Below are 15,894 nucleotides of genomic sequence, written 5' to 3' on the forward strand. Positions count from 1 at the left end.
GCCTAGAGTAGCAAAGGCGGCAATAAATGCCAGCAGAAAACATCCAGACCACCTCAAGCTGCTCATCATGACAATTTGTCCTTTTCTGCTATAAAGGCAGCTCAAATTTCTTATTAAACCACTGGAGCTACACTGGATCTGAGGAAGACATGGAATTTTTCAACTTGACTCAATTTTTTGTGCTAGTGACTCTTTCTGCTGATTCCAGATGGTTTCAGGGATCAGCCCAGGTTGTGCAGCCCAGGTTGGCCCTGGCATGGCAGGCATTGGAGAAAGGCTGGGCTTGGGGCACCACAGGCAGGGTTGGTGGGAAGCAGATTGCTGTACTGCCAGTGTTATGGGGTGGAAAGTTCTTTCTCATCCTGCCCTGGGTTTAAATCACAGTGATTTCAAGGTGCATGGGAGAAAGTCACTGAGCCAGCGCCCTCATATCCAGCACATGAGGTCGAGATGGTATTGCCCTGTGATGAACACACACAATATGGGAGAGCTGTGACAGCAGATGATGAGAGGCTTGGACCTCACCTTGGGTAACAGCCTGTCATCAAGGGGCCACCTCGTCACAACAGAGCACCCCAGGCAGGGGGGAGTCTGCCCCTTCTGCTGTTTTCCAGCTCTTGCACCCTGACACAGCCTCTTTTGCTGCTCTCCAACAAAAGTTTTGTTGCACCTTGCTCTTTACTGCAAAATGGTCACCAAAAATTGAGAATTTTGTATGCTTTTTTTTTCCAAAAATTCCCAGCCAGCTCACATTGCAGTGTGCACTAGACAAGTGGGGTAAGCATCCCAAATCCTCACACATCTGCTTGTTTGTATCGCATTGGTGAGACTTTCCTACTGCTTATTTCTCTCCGCTCTCCTCCATCACCTCCGTAGAAATGTGTACAAAACCCCTCCTCAATTTTTCCTGTCCCAAATGCACCCCAGGGGGATTCTCTGTGGTGAGAGGGCACATTAGGATCTAGAAAAATAAGAAGTGTGGTGTCATTGCACCTTCTCCCTGCCCATCTCCCACCATCTGACTTGAATACATTGACCTTCTGAGTTAGGTACCTGCTCCTTCTCTCCTTCTTCCCACTGCATATAAATGTCTTTTTTCTTTTTTCCTTTTTTTCTGGTTCAAGAAAACACTGGAAGCAGTGGAACCAGTTCACGGAAATTACCCAGATATTTGGATCCTTCTTTGAAATGAGGCAGCAGCTTTGTGAGGCTTATCCATTTATGGCAGACACTGGTTGAGAGTATCTTATAAATGTAAAAACTATAGAAAAATAGGGAAGGGGAAGGAAAAAGGCAAGCAGTTATAAAAGAAGAGGACAGAGTACTGCCAGACAAGTGAGGGGGAAAAAATATGAGTATCAGCCAATTACATACTCAGCTGGAGAAGTAAAATGGCCGTAATATAAATGTTGCTCATTTCACATTCATTTGTTCCAAATCTTTGCCCCTGAAAATTTAACAGCAGAAAGGATCCATGGCTTATCAGTGATGAAAGCATCTGGCTTCTCCCTGACACACAGATGATGAGAAAGAAAGTAACTGCATTCAAAAGAGAAGTTGGTGCTTTCTTTGCTGGTCTGAAGGCTGTAGATAAATAAGACATTGCTTTGTGTGCCTCTAGTTCAAGGAGGGTTAGCTTGTTAACTGCACAAGTTCCCTGGTAACAAAGCTAATGGCAGGAGGGGACTTCTGGAAAGCAACCTGTAAATTACACTGGCCAAGTGTGTGATCAGAAACAAGGGCGTCTCAACTAGCAATCGCTTGGTGAAATATGTGAAACAGGACCAATTTAAATTTAATTGCTGGTTCAGAATCACAGCCTGGTTTATGGGCTGAAGCCCTATCAGGGCTACAAACATTTACGTATTTATAGAAAGATTTGTTTCAGTGTCATCTTATTAATTAATAACAGACATCCTGGCTATCTTTGCATCTCCAGCATTCGGAGTTTGAGCTGGGGAAACTGAGGCTGGAGAATCTTGGTGTTGGAAATTGCATCTGGTATTTCAGGGAGAAAAAAGCAACGTGCTCTGCATTATAGCCCTCTTGGTCACTGGAGAAGTCACTTGGTCCTGGACTGCAGATGGACAGAGGTAAGGCAGCGTGGAAGCAGGTGGAGAGCCCATGGGACATACCTTCAGCTGTTTGCAGCCTGGAAAGGTAGCAGCCCTCCACTACACCTCCCTACACCCAGAGGGATGCTGGTGGGGGATGCAGCCTGCAGACACAATGGGGGAGAGGACATCCCTTCTTCGGAAACCTGCAGCCTGTCAGCACCAACAGAAGGATTCTCAGATGAGGTGGGGAAGGTGAGGGACGCTTGGCAAATGGTAATCCTGAGATTGCAAGTCTGCAGCAGTAACTGCTTTTGCAATAAATACCAAACTTAGAACACTCAGCTCGCAGCCTCGGCTTTCCACCCTGCCTCTCCGAGCTTGCAGAGGGAGTTTTGCACAGCTCCTGGACTGCTCCTTCAACAGCACACTACATTTTACCATCCTCAGGATTTCAGGACAGGGGATTTTAAGAGACTTTTTATAGAAAACTGAAATGGCACCTCTGCATACCCTGATGCTGAGGCAGGAGGCCTCGGGGTAGTTAGGGGAGGGACTCAAGTTGTTTTGCTGGCACCTTGTCTTGCAAATGATAAACCACAGTTTGAGCTGAAGACCTGCCAGAGGAACTCCACTCTCTCCTGCGGCTCCTTGAGGTGGAAGACTGAATCCAGGTGCTGTTTTTCTTCTTGTTTCTCTGCAATATCAGAAGTGGTGCTACTAGCTCCACATGTTTTTTCATGTTTTTTGTGCACATTTGTCTTGACCACCTCAGCAGAGCAACCCCGGCCACTCACACGGCCTCATCACATCCATTTTCCACATCTTTCCTTCGGTGCTCTGCCCACGCTCATGCACTCTCTGTAAAGTTTCATTTCCTCAATTCCCTGTCACAGGCTACTTGTCTGCAACAAAAACATCATGCCAAATGAAGAAAGGTAAGATCAGGAGGCAAGGCTGCCCTGGGCTGCTCCTGGGGGTCCCATTCTCGCCAGAGTTTTCAAGTTCTTCTGGCTCATTAAGCAAACCGGAGTGAGAGGGGGCACGCAGCTACTTCTCCACCTGCTGTCACCAGGGTGCCATCCTTCAAAAGAACACCTCCTCAAGGACAGCACTGTCACTGCTGCTGTGAATTTAACTTAAAAAATAATATATATATCAGGCTGTAAGGTGACACGGGGAACCATTTTTCCTCTCTTTTACCTTTAGTAACAAGGAAAGGAGGAGACAGCATCAACACTTTTTGTCTGGATTTTGAAAAGTCCTGTGCTATTTCCTACCAGCTCCCTGCCCCTTCAGTAAGAAACCCAGACAATGAGAGTGAATAGAGGGCAGGGTACAGCACCAAACACAGTTTGTGTGATGCCTGGTCCTTTCCCATCACAAGGCAGCAGCTGAAAATACCAACCACAGCTCTGCAGGATGTGCTGCCAGCAGCTGAAGAGCAAGTCTGCTGCAGGGCCCCTTCTGAACAGGCTCTGCCACTCGTGAGCCTGGAGCAGCCAGCAGAGCACCTGTGGCAGAAATGTTACTGGGTTTCAGCTGCACTTGGGCAAGCTTGCATGAGTAAAAAGGTATTTTCTTGTTTGAACTCGGTTTGATTTGGATTCTTTGGCAAATTATTTCATAAAGCACCATGAGATTGCTCTTGCAGTGTAACCTGCAGCATATTCTGCAGCTGGAGGTGTGTAAGTGAGATGGGCTGAAACTAACTGCACAGAGAAATGTGCTGCTTCCAGAGATGTGGATAGCCAACAGCGCTGTGCTAGCCATGTCCAAACTGACTGCTGCACCTCCTTCAGTCCCCATGAAGCAGAGGACAAACATGGAGCAATTAAAAGAACAGCCCCAGGAGGTAGTTTCCTAAGCAGAGGAGAGAAGAATGCTTGTTTTTTTCACAGCTTTTTGCCCTGTAACTGCCTCATTCTGGTATCTGAGAGGGTGTCAGGTCTGATAAGAGCTTTTCCCAGCATTGGAACTTTTGTACTGTATCTTCTGCTCTCACTGTCTCATAAGACAGGTGGCCAAATATCTCTGTCTGGTACACATTTCCACTACACCTGCAAACCTTCACACCCCTTGCTCTTGTTCCCCCATCAGGTCTTTTTGAAACAAGTCAATGAGTCTAGAAGTCTTATGGGGAGTGAAGGAGAGCACGAGTTTGTGAATATATGAACTCTTACTCTGCAGGAAAGTAGGCTGAGAAAATGCACGTCACCTCTTTTGTGTCTCAGACACAGAATGACGACACTGAAGTAAAACTTGCTTATCTCGCCCTCACATTTCTATCTCCCATAGACTGGGAGATATCTCTGGCTGACTTGGTGGTTCTAGGGCAAGGTAGACAGAGTCTGTGCAGTGATGGATGCTGATGTGTGATGTTTGGGATGTTACTACTACTTTCAGTTCTATCAAGGAAAGTTGAATCTCTGCTGTGCTGCAGGGAGAAAATGATGTATGGCTACCAGCTCTTAACAGAAGATTACAGCTGGTTCAAAATACATGTTTTTACAGCCCAGAACAAAAACACATTCACTCTTCCTCATATCTGCTTACAGGCTTTGCTGTAGCACTGCTCCGTGTAGGGAGTACTTACAAATACCTCTTTTGAACACCTAAGGATCAACCTCCTTGGGAGCGGCCCCAAGCAGAAGAATAAAGTGTCTGTATTTTCTACAGCCTTTAATGAACTACTTGTGAGAATGTTTAAAACACAAGAGAGATGGCAAAAGTCAACTGTTCTAAGAACTAAGAAATGAAACATATTATTTTGTCCAAGTTAGAGGTACTGAAATATTTTGCCCACTTTTCCTTGAGAAGCAGCATGTGGCAGTGGTTGGGACATCAGTGACAGGAACAGCAGCCTGCACCCTGCCATCATCTGGCCTTGTCCCGAGCATGTCACTTCACATGCCTGGTTCTCCTCCTGCCCCCTGGAGTGGATGCTGTGGGACATGTGGGAGAAGTGAGACACTGAAAGAGTAGGAAGTTCCTCACTCAGGACCTCGCAGGGAGTCTGGGACAGACCAAGGAATCTCAAGCCTTTCTAACCTGTGAAGCTTGAGTTTCTACTCCCAAAAAGGCAATGATTTCTTCTGCAGTGCAATGTACTGGTAACTAGAAATTTCCTGAACACAGGATAAGACATAACTGGCCACTGTGGATAGGCATAAGTGGCCAAGGGTGGGATTCACCTGGCCATTGCAGATATCTAGATCTGAGCTTGTTTTCCTGGGCTCACTTTATAAACAGAAGAAACATGTATATATCATATTTAACAACACTGACCTCATTGTAATACCAGGTCTCAAATGGGATTAGCTCTGGTTTAGACACCTAAATAAAGGTGTCTACAAGGAAGGGACAGACTCCATGATAGTCACCTTGCACCTGGTCAGTGGACCCTAGAGCCACGGAGCCCACCATAAAGTACATCTGTGTCTGGGCAGCTGAATGACTGCACACTGTCAGCCTCATTGACTAGATCTCCACTGACACCATGGGAGGTCAGACATTAAGCACACATGGAGTCATTTGTGTAAGGGTCTGAATGTAGGCACTTAGGTGCCTTAATTTGTTAATGATTTTTTTTTTCTATAACTAAATGTGTTTGCCTAAAATAGTCACCTAATGCCACCTGAAAGGATCTGAGGTGCCCAAGACATTCTGGCAGATGTGACAAAGGTGTAAGAGAGATCACATCTGAAATGACCAAAAGCACCTATATTGACGTGACTGATGAACCGAGGTTTGAAATTAGGTGGGGTAAGCACCGTTCTTGATTCCCACAGCTACCACAGATAGTTGTGGTTTGTTTCTTTAATTATTGATCTGGGAAAATGGGCCTTTCTACTCAGATCCTGTTGGCTGGACAGTCTCAAAGGTTTTATATGGAAATTGTCTTCCTGGGGTCAAAATGGGCAAGAGAGTCCCTCAGAGAAGTGGCTTCTTCTCACTTCAATCCCCAAGGCAATAGGAAAGAAAGGAACGGAGCTTTGCAAATTGCCATAGAAAAGCTTTATTCTGTGGCTGAAAATTATCCTGACCTTTCTTCAAGCAATAGTGAGATGGGTGCTCTCCATACAATGTCATTAGACAGTCACATCCAGAGAATGCATGATCACATACAGTCACATGCAGAGAATAATGGTTCAATGTTTTTATTAACAAAAATTCCTACTGCCTGGTTCACTAAACACTTACCTTTTATGTAATATGTGGTGTTGCTTTGATATTCATGACGAAGAGATGTGCAACGCCTCATGTCCCAGAATACCACTCGAGAGGAGCACACAGGTATAACGCTTTGCTTCCAGATCAGGCAATGCTTTTCATTCTGCTCACCTGCTCCACAGGCCGTCATCTCCGAGCGGTCACAGTCAAAGGGCTGCCCTGCTGTGCACAGAGAAGGAGGGGAAAATAGTCCTGTTACTGGCTGAAAAGTATCCCCTCCCTCCCGTTTAATAATGTGGTATTGCCCCACAGAGTGTGCTTTCCTGAACAACAGCTGAAGGAAATACAGACAAGATTACAAGGAGTTCGTATCTTTCCCACATATGTCTATTGGGTATGTAGATCTAGGAGACATGAAGCTCTGCAGGAGGGAAGAATTGGACACAGGGCTGCAAGTGCTGGTGGGGACTCCTGCATCAGAGTCCTTTTGCAGCTGGGACCAGTGACTGTACTGGGAGTGAAGGGCATTCTTAAGCTGCTGTGAAATGGGCACGTTTTCTGCTCCACTGCACTTTCGCACCTTACTTTGGCTTAAGGCACAAATAGCTTGTTTCTTCCCTATGTGTCATCCCTGTGCCAGTCCAGGCACAGGTTTGCAGGAAACCTGGTATAAACCAAGTTTAAATGATCATCCTCTGGAATTACCAATATAAAATTTAATGTGATATTTTTGCCTTCATCCCTTGCAGTTACTGGAACGCAGGTTAAAAGCTGCATTTATGGCAGCCATTAATTTTTACTAAGAACGGGTCTTTGCAGTCCATCAAAAATACTCAGCTTGGGTGGAAACGCACTGTAGATCCCTGCACTATCAGCTACACTTGCCAGCACTGTCAGTTGTGTTGCTAATCATGCAGCATATATACCAACACATGACACAAGGCAAGCGCAATTCAAAGCACAGGCTGTTAGAAACATCCTACAGGTTGCCAGGGTTGGTCTAGGGTATGTTTTTCTCTCCAGTTCTGGCCTTTCATGAGGACAGAGTGCCATGCACATGGTGTTCCTTAGGGTCCTCTGAAGTCACAGCAGAACCTTTGCTGCCCGAAGGGAGAAGACTTCACCTTTCTGCAGCCCTCGCCTGGGTGTTGTGGTGGGGACAGGTGTTTCCCTGCTACCCACTCTCTGGGATTTGATGGGGCAATGTGGAAGGCAGGGCTGGAAATTAAATTTCCAGATGACAACGTTTGAGAGAAATGTTACTCTGTGTCTGGCCCTGCATTAAGTGGTGAGAAGCCATAAATGTAAAGCAGTCTCCTGCTGCTATTTTTATGCTAACAGTAGGAAACCGATAGACCCAGGTCAGACTGAAGTTGCACCATGCTCAGCCATCCAAAGCAGTGCCTTAGGAAAAGTACAAGGGCAGGGCAAACATATGCTGATTTCCCTCCCGAAAGACTGTCCCGGGCTATTTGTACCACAGTGATTTCCTGAACTGAGGAGGTGCCTTTGTTAGTAGCCTGTAATTTGCTTCCTTGAATTTGCCCTTAAATTGCATCAAGTTCTCTTAACTTGCCTTGAAGCCACCAAGCTTTCCAGCAACTGAGTTGTAGGTCAAATCCAGGCAGTGGCAGCGATCAGAGCTGCCCCAGGAAAGACCTTCTGAGGCAACACCTTGACTTTGTTTGGGGGGTGGTTAGACAAGCCCTTGTGTTGCTCCAGCCCCTCTGGCTGACCCACAATTTGACTGCATGTTTTTCCAGCCTGTCCAAGAGCTTTCTCTTCGCTGTAAGAGGAGGTCATGCTGTCACCCCTGTCAGATAGAGGCAGTTTTTGCTCGTCTGCTGTCTTCCCACACTGTTGGGGTGGACACTTGCCTTCCAGGATCTCCAGCAGCGTAACAGAGTAAATGCCACCAAAGGCACTCTTCATTTCCCTTGGCATACAAGAAAGGTGAATCATGTCACAGCTGGGCTTGTAATTAAGTGTGATAACAACAGCTTTTATACCACAGTTGACTTCTTGTCTTTGCTGTGTCAATTCAAACACATTACACTGAGGTTATCTTGTGCACAGTCCGGTTGGGTCTTGTGTGCGGGCACACGTGGCAAGGAATTTTGAGAGGTTTATGCCAAAGCACGGTGTTGCAAGTCTCGGAAGCAGAGATAGAGGACAAAAAAATTGTGATAGCTAATATTTAGTGTGTTTCCTGACTACCATGTGTTTCACACCTTACCAGTTGCAAAAGAAAGCAGCATTTCAGAAAAGTGCTCCAGGTTAGCAGCCCTTTTGCTTTGGGAGCTGTTAACCCTCAGAGTTTCTGAGGTGCCACCACCTACCTTTACCATCAATCACGCCCGGTTCTCAATGCGACCTGGATGGGCAGGCAGGGCTAAAGAAACAAAGAAACCCTGAGTACCGTCAGCCCTTCACGTACAGCTGGTAGGCTGGAGTCCCACCTTGGAGAATACAATAAAGGCAACAGAGTGTGGTGTTTGATACAGGTCCATACCTCCTGCCTCACAGCTTTGTGCCCACCAGTGGCCCCCGCCACAGGAACCACTGCTCCTTCCCAGGCAGGGCGCAAACCTGGCCTGGGCTTGTCCTCCTAAGCCCCTGCCAAGCTCCTCTGTGAAAGTTCACATTGCCAGGCTTTGTTTAAAGCAGACCAAGATGCAAAGCCTGAAGCACTAGGCTTTAATAGTGAGGTCTTGTGCCAAATCCAGTGTAATCCTTGCATTTCTCTTCCCCATTGAACCTCCTGCCCACAGCCAGCCTGTAACAACATCCTGGGGACATCTTGTTCTGGGAGGTGGAAGAGAAAAGGAAGGAGTCTCTCAGAAAGCACAACAGGGAGGAAAATGCACACTACTGAAGACAGAAGGAAAGTGGTGATGCTGAGGATAGACAGAGCTTTTCCATTTGACTCCTGCTGTGACAAGTGTGATGGTCTTAACCCTGAAAGTACACTCCCTGCAGTCGCACAAGACTTTTTTTTGGGAAAAATCAGAGTACTATGGCAGCCTTTCCGCTGTTTCCCAAGCTGGTTGAGCATGCCTGGAGAGTTTAACCACAGCGGTCCAAGACAACATGTTGAATTAGGCACTGCAGGTATGCTCTGATGTTAGACATTCAGTGTTTGCAAGAGAGTTTTAGGCAGCTGATGCTGAAGACTGGAAATTTTATAGTCAATATATAAGTCCAAGCATATGTAATGGATCTGTCTCAACTGAGCAGATACCTCTAGTGCTTAAAAAAATATACAAAACACAAAAACCAACAAATACTGCCCCCACCAAACAAAAAAGAAACAAACAAAACCAAATGCAAACAAACAAACAAACCCCAACAAAACTAAAAACCACCAGTTTTTAATATATTGCAAAGAAATGTGTTTACTGGAGGGTAAGGCTGAGAGCTCTCTATTTTTCTTATCCTACAGCAGACCATGTAAACTACTGACTAGATAACACTAGAGAAGTGAGTTGCTTGTTAGTCAGTCATGCTTACAAACTTTTAACTAGGTAAAACATATTTGCCTTTGAAGCAGAAAAGCCGCCAGCTGCAGACACTTGTCACCAGAGGCTCCTATCAAGGGATACCCTTCCTGATATGTGAGTGAGCAAACTCGATTTCATTCTCAGCAATGTCAGCTCTGATCAGTCCAATCACATTGGGCTCTGAAATCGTGAGATTTGAAGTGTAGTGAGAAATTTATAGATTTTACAGTTTGTAGATTTTGTAAAAAATTGCAGTTGCTTGTAGTAATAAATAAAGCTTTACTTGCGCTATGTTTTCTGAGCTTAGAGGATGCTCTTGGACCACATCCTTAGGCTTTTCTCTATAGCTGAGAGGGCTGGAAGTCTGCTCTGTAAAAACAGAGAGCAGAGAGCCTTCCGTTATCACTGGCCTGAGGGAGCATGAAATTGAAAACGTCAGCCATCACAAGGCTTATCATAAAAGCATACGAATTACTTAGACCCTTATGTCTAGCAATGCATGCAGGCAGGATTGGGACTAGTATTCTGTCCACGTGCAGGAAAGCAAGTGCCTGGACAAACCAACATTTGAAAATGTATTTTTGCAGTTGTGTGTGTTGGTTTTTTTGTTTTGTTTTATTATTTTATTTCATTTTCATTATTTTTTTTACACTTTTTTATTGACCTTTGTTAGCACGTGACCCTTGCCACAAGCTGTGAAGAATGCTGTATATTCCCTTGGTACTATGTGTATGGCTGTATATTTGTTTTCTTTATTAAAACCTGGACAGAGGGAAATGGAGCACATTCCACTCTATTACCCCTGCTCAACTTCATCAGCTGCATGTAGTTGTGGTGAAGTAACAGCTTTTGAGGGAGTACATCCAAAAGCCCACTACTAACACACATGGTAATAGATGCTATAAACTGCAGAGAGTAAATGTTTGGTGATTCTCCTCTAAGGTGTCTACCTGGTACTGGCAGCCTTGTGGTCCAGTTCAGCCTCTCTGCTCAGGTGTGCTGCATATGAAGCAAAGTCCATTTTGGTATTGGTAGCACTTCTGAGGTGAGGGAGGATTTGCAGAACCACAGAATTCAGGGAAATAATCAGGTTGGCAGGGACCTCAGGAGGTCATCTCCTCCAAACCCCTTCTGAAAACAAGCCCTGACTGACAGGTGCAAGCTGGTGCCCTCATTACAACTACCTGCAGGATGCAAGGTTAAGGTGGCTGTTGTGGGGTTCACCTATTAGACATCTGCAATAGAGACCTCTCCACCTGAACCAGCTCCCTGTACTGCATGGTCAGTGGAGAGAAATGGGCACGACAAGGGTTTAGTCCCACCTCGGAGAAGCTGAGCCAGCTGCGGTCAGCTGAATCCCCCCAGGAGTGCACATCTGTGGAGTATTTCTTGCTGCTTTGTGATCAATGGTAACAGGGAAAATGGCAGCATGAGAAAACTGCCTTTGGATGAAAAACCTAAAATGAAATATAAATAAAAAGTTGGGGTTTTTTTTTCCTGCTTTTTTTCTCTCCCTTCTCAGGAAGATGAGCCACCTGCCCCCCAGCCTGGTCCCCGGCGAGATGCAGTCCCCCAGAATGGTGGGGAGGAAGAGGGGGCGGCCCCCGCTCCAGCCGGCACCCATCAAAGTGGCTGTTCACAACCTCTACTCAGCACCAGCTGGTGCTTTGCCGGTTGTCAAGATCCCAAAGAAGAGAGGGAGAAAACCTGGACACAAGGTAGATACTTGATTTTTCACACTTCTCCACCTCCTGCTGGTTTTAACGCATCTTCTGCAGAATTTCAGGTGAAATGCAGGAATGGAGGCAAAATTGTGCAAGCGTGGTGCAGTGCAATGTAAAAAAAAGTAAGAGAAGCCAGTTTGCCTTCTACTTGAACTGGTGCAAAACAGATGGGATCTATTTTTTTAAAGTCTACAGTATTTTAATTTCCACTGTTTGAAAAGAACCTGTTTACCACAATGTTGTGCTAAACTGAGGGAGTGCGATCTAGACGATTGGGTAGTGAGGTGGACTGCAAACTGGCTGAAGGGAAGAAGCCAGAGACTCGTGGTCAATGGAGCAGAGTCTAGTTGGAGGCCTGTATCTAGTGGAGTCCCTCAGGGTCAGTACTGGGCCTGGTATTATTCAATATATTCATCAATGATTTGGACAAGGGAATAGAGTGCACTGTCAGTGAGTTTGTTGATGACACCAAGCTGGGAGGAGTGGCTGACACGCCAGAAGGCTGTGCTGCCATCCAGCGAGACCTGGACAGGCTGGAGAGTTGGGCGGGGAAAAATTTAATGAAATATAACAAGGGCAAGTGTAGAGTCTTACATCTGGGTAGGAACAACCCCAGGTTCCAGTATAGGTTGGGGAATGACCTATTAGAGTGCAGTGTAGGGGAAAGGGACCTGGGGGTCTTGGTGGACAGCAGGGTGACCATAGGCCAGCAATGCCCCCTTGTGGCCAGGAAGGCCAATGGCATCCTGGGGTGCATTAGAAGGGGGGTGGCTATTAGGTCGAGAGAGGTTCTCCTTCCCCTCTACTCTGCCCTGGTGAGACCACACCTGGAATATTGTGTCCAGTTCTGGGCCCCTCAGCTCAAGAAGGACAGGGAACTGCTGGAGAGAGTCCAGCGCAGGGCAACAAAGATGATTAAGGGAGTGGAGCATCTGCCTTATGAGGAAAGGCTGAGGGAGCTGGGGCTCTTTAGTTTGGAGAACAGGAGACTGAGGGGTGACCTTATTAATGTTTACAAATATGTAAAGGGTGAGTGTCATGAGGATGGAGCCAGGCTCTTCTCAGTGACAACCAATGGTAGGAAAAGGGCCAATGGGTTCAAACTGGAACACAAGATGTTAATTTAAATTTGAGAAGAAACTTCTTCTCAGTGAGGGTGACAGAGTATTAGAACAGGCTGCCCAGGGAGGTTGTGGAGTCTCCTTCTCTGGAGACATTCAAAACCCACCTGGACACATTCCTGTGTAGCCTTATCTAAGTGTTCCTGCTCCAGCAGGGGGATTGGACTAGATGATCTTTTGAGGTCCCTTCTAATCCCTAACATTCTGTGATTCTGTGATTCTGAGATGTCTGCACACCTTCTGGGAAGTGTCTGTTTCTCATTTGTCATTTTTTTCTTCTCTCCCACTAACAGTTATTATAAATGAAACAAAATGAAAATGAAAGGAATACAGGGGAGTGGGAAAAAAGGAGAAAATACAGCTAATTTCTGAAGAAAAAAAAAAGGACATTTTAGAAAGTAATGAGATTTCCACTACTGAGGGAAAGGCAGTTTTGATTATTTTTCTGCTCCCCTGGGGGGAAAATCACTCCCAGTTCTCAATGCAACCTTGATGGGCAGGCAGGGCTAAAGAAAGAAAGAAACCCTGAGTTCCTTCAGCCCTTCACATGCAGCTGGTAGGCTGGAGCCCTCCCACTGTGTCCCCACTGGTGGGCTCAGCACCAGTAGTAGGAGCAGGGCCACAGTCACACCTCAGACTGGGCAAAAATGGAACCATGTTTCTGAGGGGAGGGGAATTTATTCTGGGGAGTAAAAACAAGATTAATTGTAGTGAGGGGTCTTGTTGTTAGTAGCTCGCTGGGTTATTCTCTCCATCTCTGTCCACAGCCAGCTAGAGGTGCCATATGTGTCTGCTGTGCCTGTTCCTTGTTTTTAATGGGAAGGGGTACAGACATGCAGTTTGTTACAGAAGAAGGGAAAATTGCTGACTGTTAAAAAAGAAGAGCTGCTTAAGTTCCCGATGTTAAAACAGAAATGTGAGTAACAGGGACGGTGCATGCACAGGGCCTGCCCCCGCCTTCCCCGGAGCAGGGCTCAGCCCCAGGTGCTGCCCGGCTCTTCCCAGACCCATGGGACCACATGTCTCAGCTCCTTGGATCTGGGCTTTGTCTGGAGCAGGCTACCCTTCTTGTTGCCTTCCCTCCATTTCACCACCTGCCAGACCTTCTTCTTCCTCCTGTCCTCCAACCTTCATCTCCCCTCCTCTCTCTTTTCCCAGCAAACCCTCCTTACCATCCCTCTGCATCCCATTTCCAGAATCCCCTGCTCCTCTGTAGCCCCCTGGACAACATCTAATGCAGTAGCCATCAGTATCTCAATTCCTAATGATTTTCCTCATCTTCTGCCTTCTCTCCTGTCTCTCCATGCTCTCCCTACTTCATTCATATCCCTTTCTGCTATGGAGGCACATTCTGAAGTGTGTTTCAGCATGTGCTGAAAACAGATCTTTCATGGCTGAGAAAGAGTTCCAGCTGCAGTTTCCTGTTTCTTCTGAAAAGCCTTCAGTGTCCCTTCAGTAACATGAATGATCTAACAGCAGCAGCCGAGCAGAGCCAACCTGACAGCAGGCTCAGGTATCCCCCTTGGAATTACTGCAGAATTTTAAAGCTGTAGTCCAAAATAGAGCTGCATATCTGAGCTAACACTGGGGCAAATACTCCAGTGTTTTGTAAAATGTGCAATATGTAAATACATCTTATTTTTCTCTTCAGTATTAGGTTAAAACTCTGGGACAGAAACACCTGAATTGTTTTACTTGAGTTACTTGTTATTACCAATAATTGTTATTACCAATAATTTAAATTATTACAAGCAACACAGGATCACTTATAGGGTCTTTAGGTCAAAACCATCCGAGTCTGGGGTAATACTACTTTGGAGATTCGGTGAAATTGAGTCCCTGAGATGATTAGATGATCTGCCAAATATCACAATGACCTTTACGCAGAGATTCAGCAGACCCCAGCCCATCTGCCCCTTCTTGTCTTGCCGACCCCCATTTCTTATTCCGGCATTTACATTTCATTTGTAATTTGAAAAAAAAAAAAAAAATAGAAATTGCTGGGGAGTATGTTTTGTTTCACCCCAAATGCACCCATCCACCTGTGAAAAAGCCTTTCACCAATCACCACATATTTCTAAGTGGGAGAAGTAAAAAGGGAGAGTGAAATTTTCTAAAATGCTGCAGTAACATTGCACTTTGGACCTAGGTGGCCGAGCAGCTGATTGCTGTTGCCCTCTCCTTTTCAAAAGGCAAGCTTTTTCCCGCACTGGGTACCACACACTCCTCCCCATCTCCATCCCCATCTGCATCCCAAGGGTTTCAGTGAGGAGGTGACAGTGTCCCTCCTTCAGCAGTGGATCTGAGATGATGTTATTTCTCCACGAGTGACTGTGAGTAAAAAGACATCCTTTTATAACTGATGGCTTAAGTTTCTGGAGCTGACACTCATGAGCTGCAGCATCCGAGGCATCTGGCACTGTTTATTTGCGCTATAGGATTTGTACACTGAAGCAACATTTTCTGTGAGGCGCCTTTATATGCTCTGTGCTCAGCTGAAGTGAACCCCTCTCCATCAAAAACGCTTCCCTAGTGTGAGTCAAAGATTACAATTTTTGATGGGGAACTCTAGCTTGATTTAATTAGCTTGCTAATTGCATGACTTTCAGATACCATGAGACTTAAATGCATTTTAAAAAATTACTCCCTGCCCAAATGGCTGAGGACCAAATTCTTTATAGCAACCAGATAGCTGAATTATTACAGAACAGATGGAAAAATACTTCTGAATTTTTAGCAAACTAGGAATTTACAGCCTAGATTTAAATTTATTTTGACCAAGATGTGAATAACAGACATTTTTAATCACATGCTCTTTATAGCCAGATGACCCATTGCCTGTTTTCATTGACATTAAAGTAAATATCTATGTCTTCCTAAAATGACATTTCATCACACTTCACCACCAGGCAAAGTCCTTTTCCTTGCTACCCTGTTTATTTTTTCACAGCTTTGGTTATAAAATTTCATCAGCTGTTTTTCCAGAAACTGTTTTGTACCTGATGTGAAGCTATTTGCCATAAAACATTACATTTTCCCTAAATACAATATTCTAACTGTCTAAATCTCTAGGAAAAAAAAAACAACAGTCTATTCTGGCAGCTGGGGGAGAGGTTAGTAGATGGATCGGTTTTATTTCTCTGGCTGTCAGTGAGGGGCAGCCGTGAAGAGCTGCCTAGAAAGCCGGCAGGAGGGAAGGCTTTGTTCACATCATGGTGGGATTTGCAGTATTAGAGGACATTGGAGCAACATGCCCGTGGGGCAGCGCTGCAGCAAAGACCATCGCATCAGTCCCAGAGGGGAACAAAGCATTGGCCCCACC

General features: G+C 45.7%; 1 protein-coding gene across 1 annotated transcript in view; it reads left to right on the forward strand.

The window, feature by feature from the left end:
• Positions 1–11,253: 11,253 nt before the first annotated feature.
• SCML4 (Scm polycomb group protein like 4) overlaps positions 11,254–15,894 on the forward strand; it is a gene marked incomplete at both ends in the record, with an annotated part of 43,878 nt that continues 39,237 nt past the window's right edge. Inside the window, one exon of the mRNA XM_082047607.1 lies at positions 11,254–11,445. Coding sequence (XP_081903733.1) covers positions 11,254–11,445 — 192 coding nt within the window. The remainder of the gene's footprint in view (positions 11,446–15,894) is intronic.

The sequence above is a fragment of the Streptopelia decaocto genome (assembly GCF_964273445.1).
Source record: "Streptopelia decaocto genome assembly, chromosome: 3".
Classification (NCBI taxonomy): Eukaryota; Metazoa; Chordata; class Aves; order Columbiformes; family Columbidae; genus Streptopelia; species Streptopelia decaocto.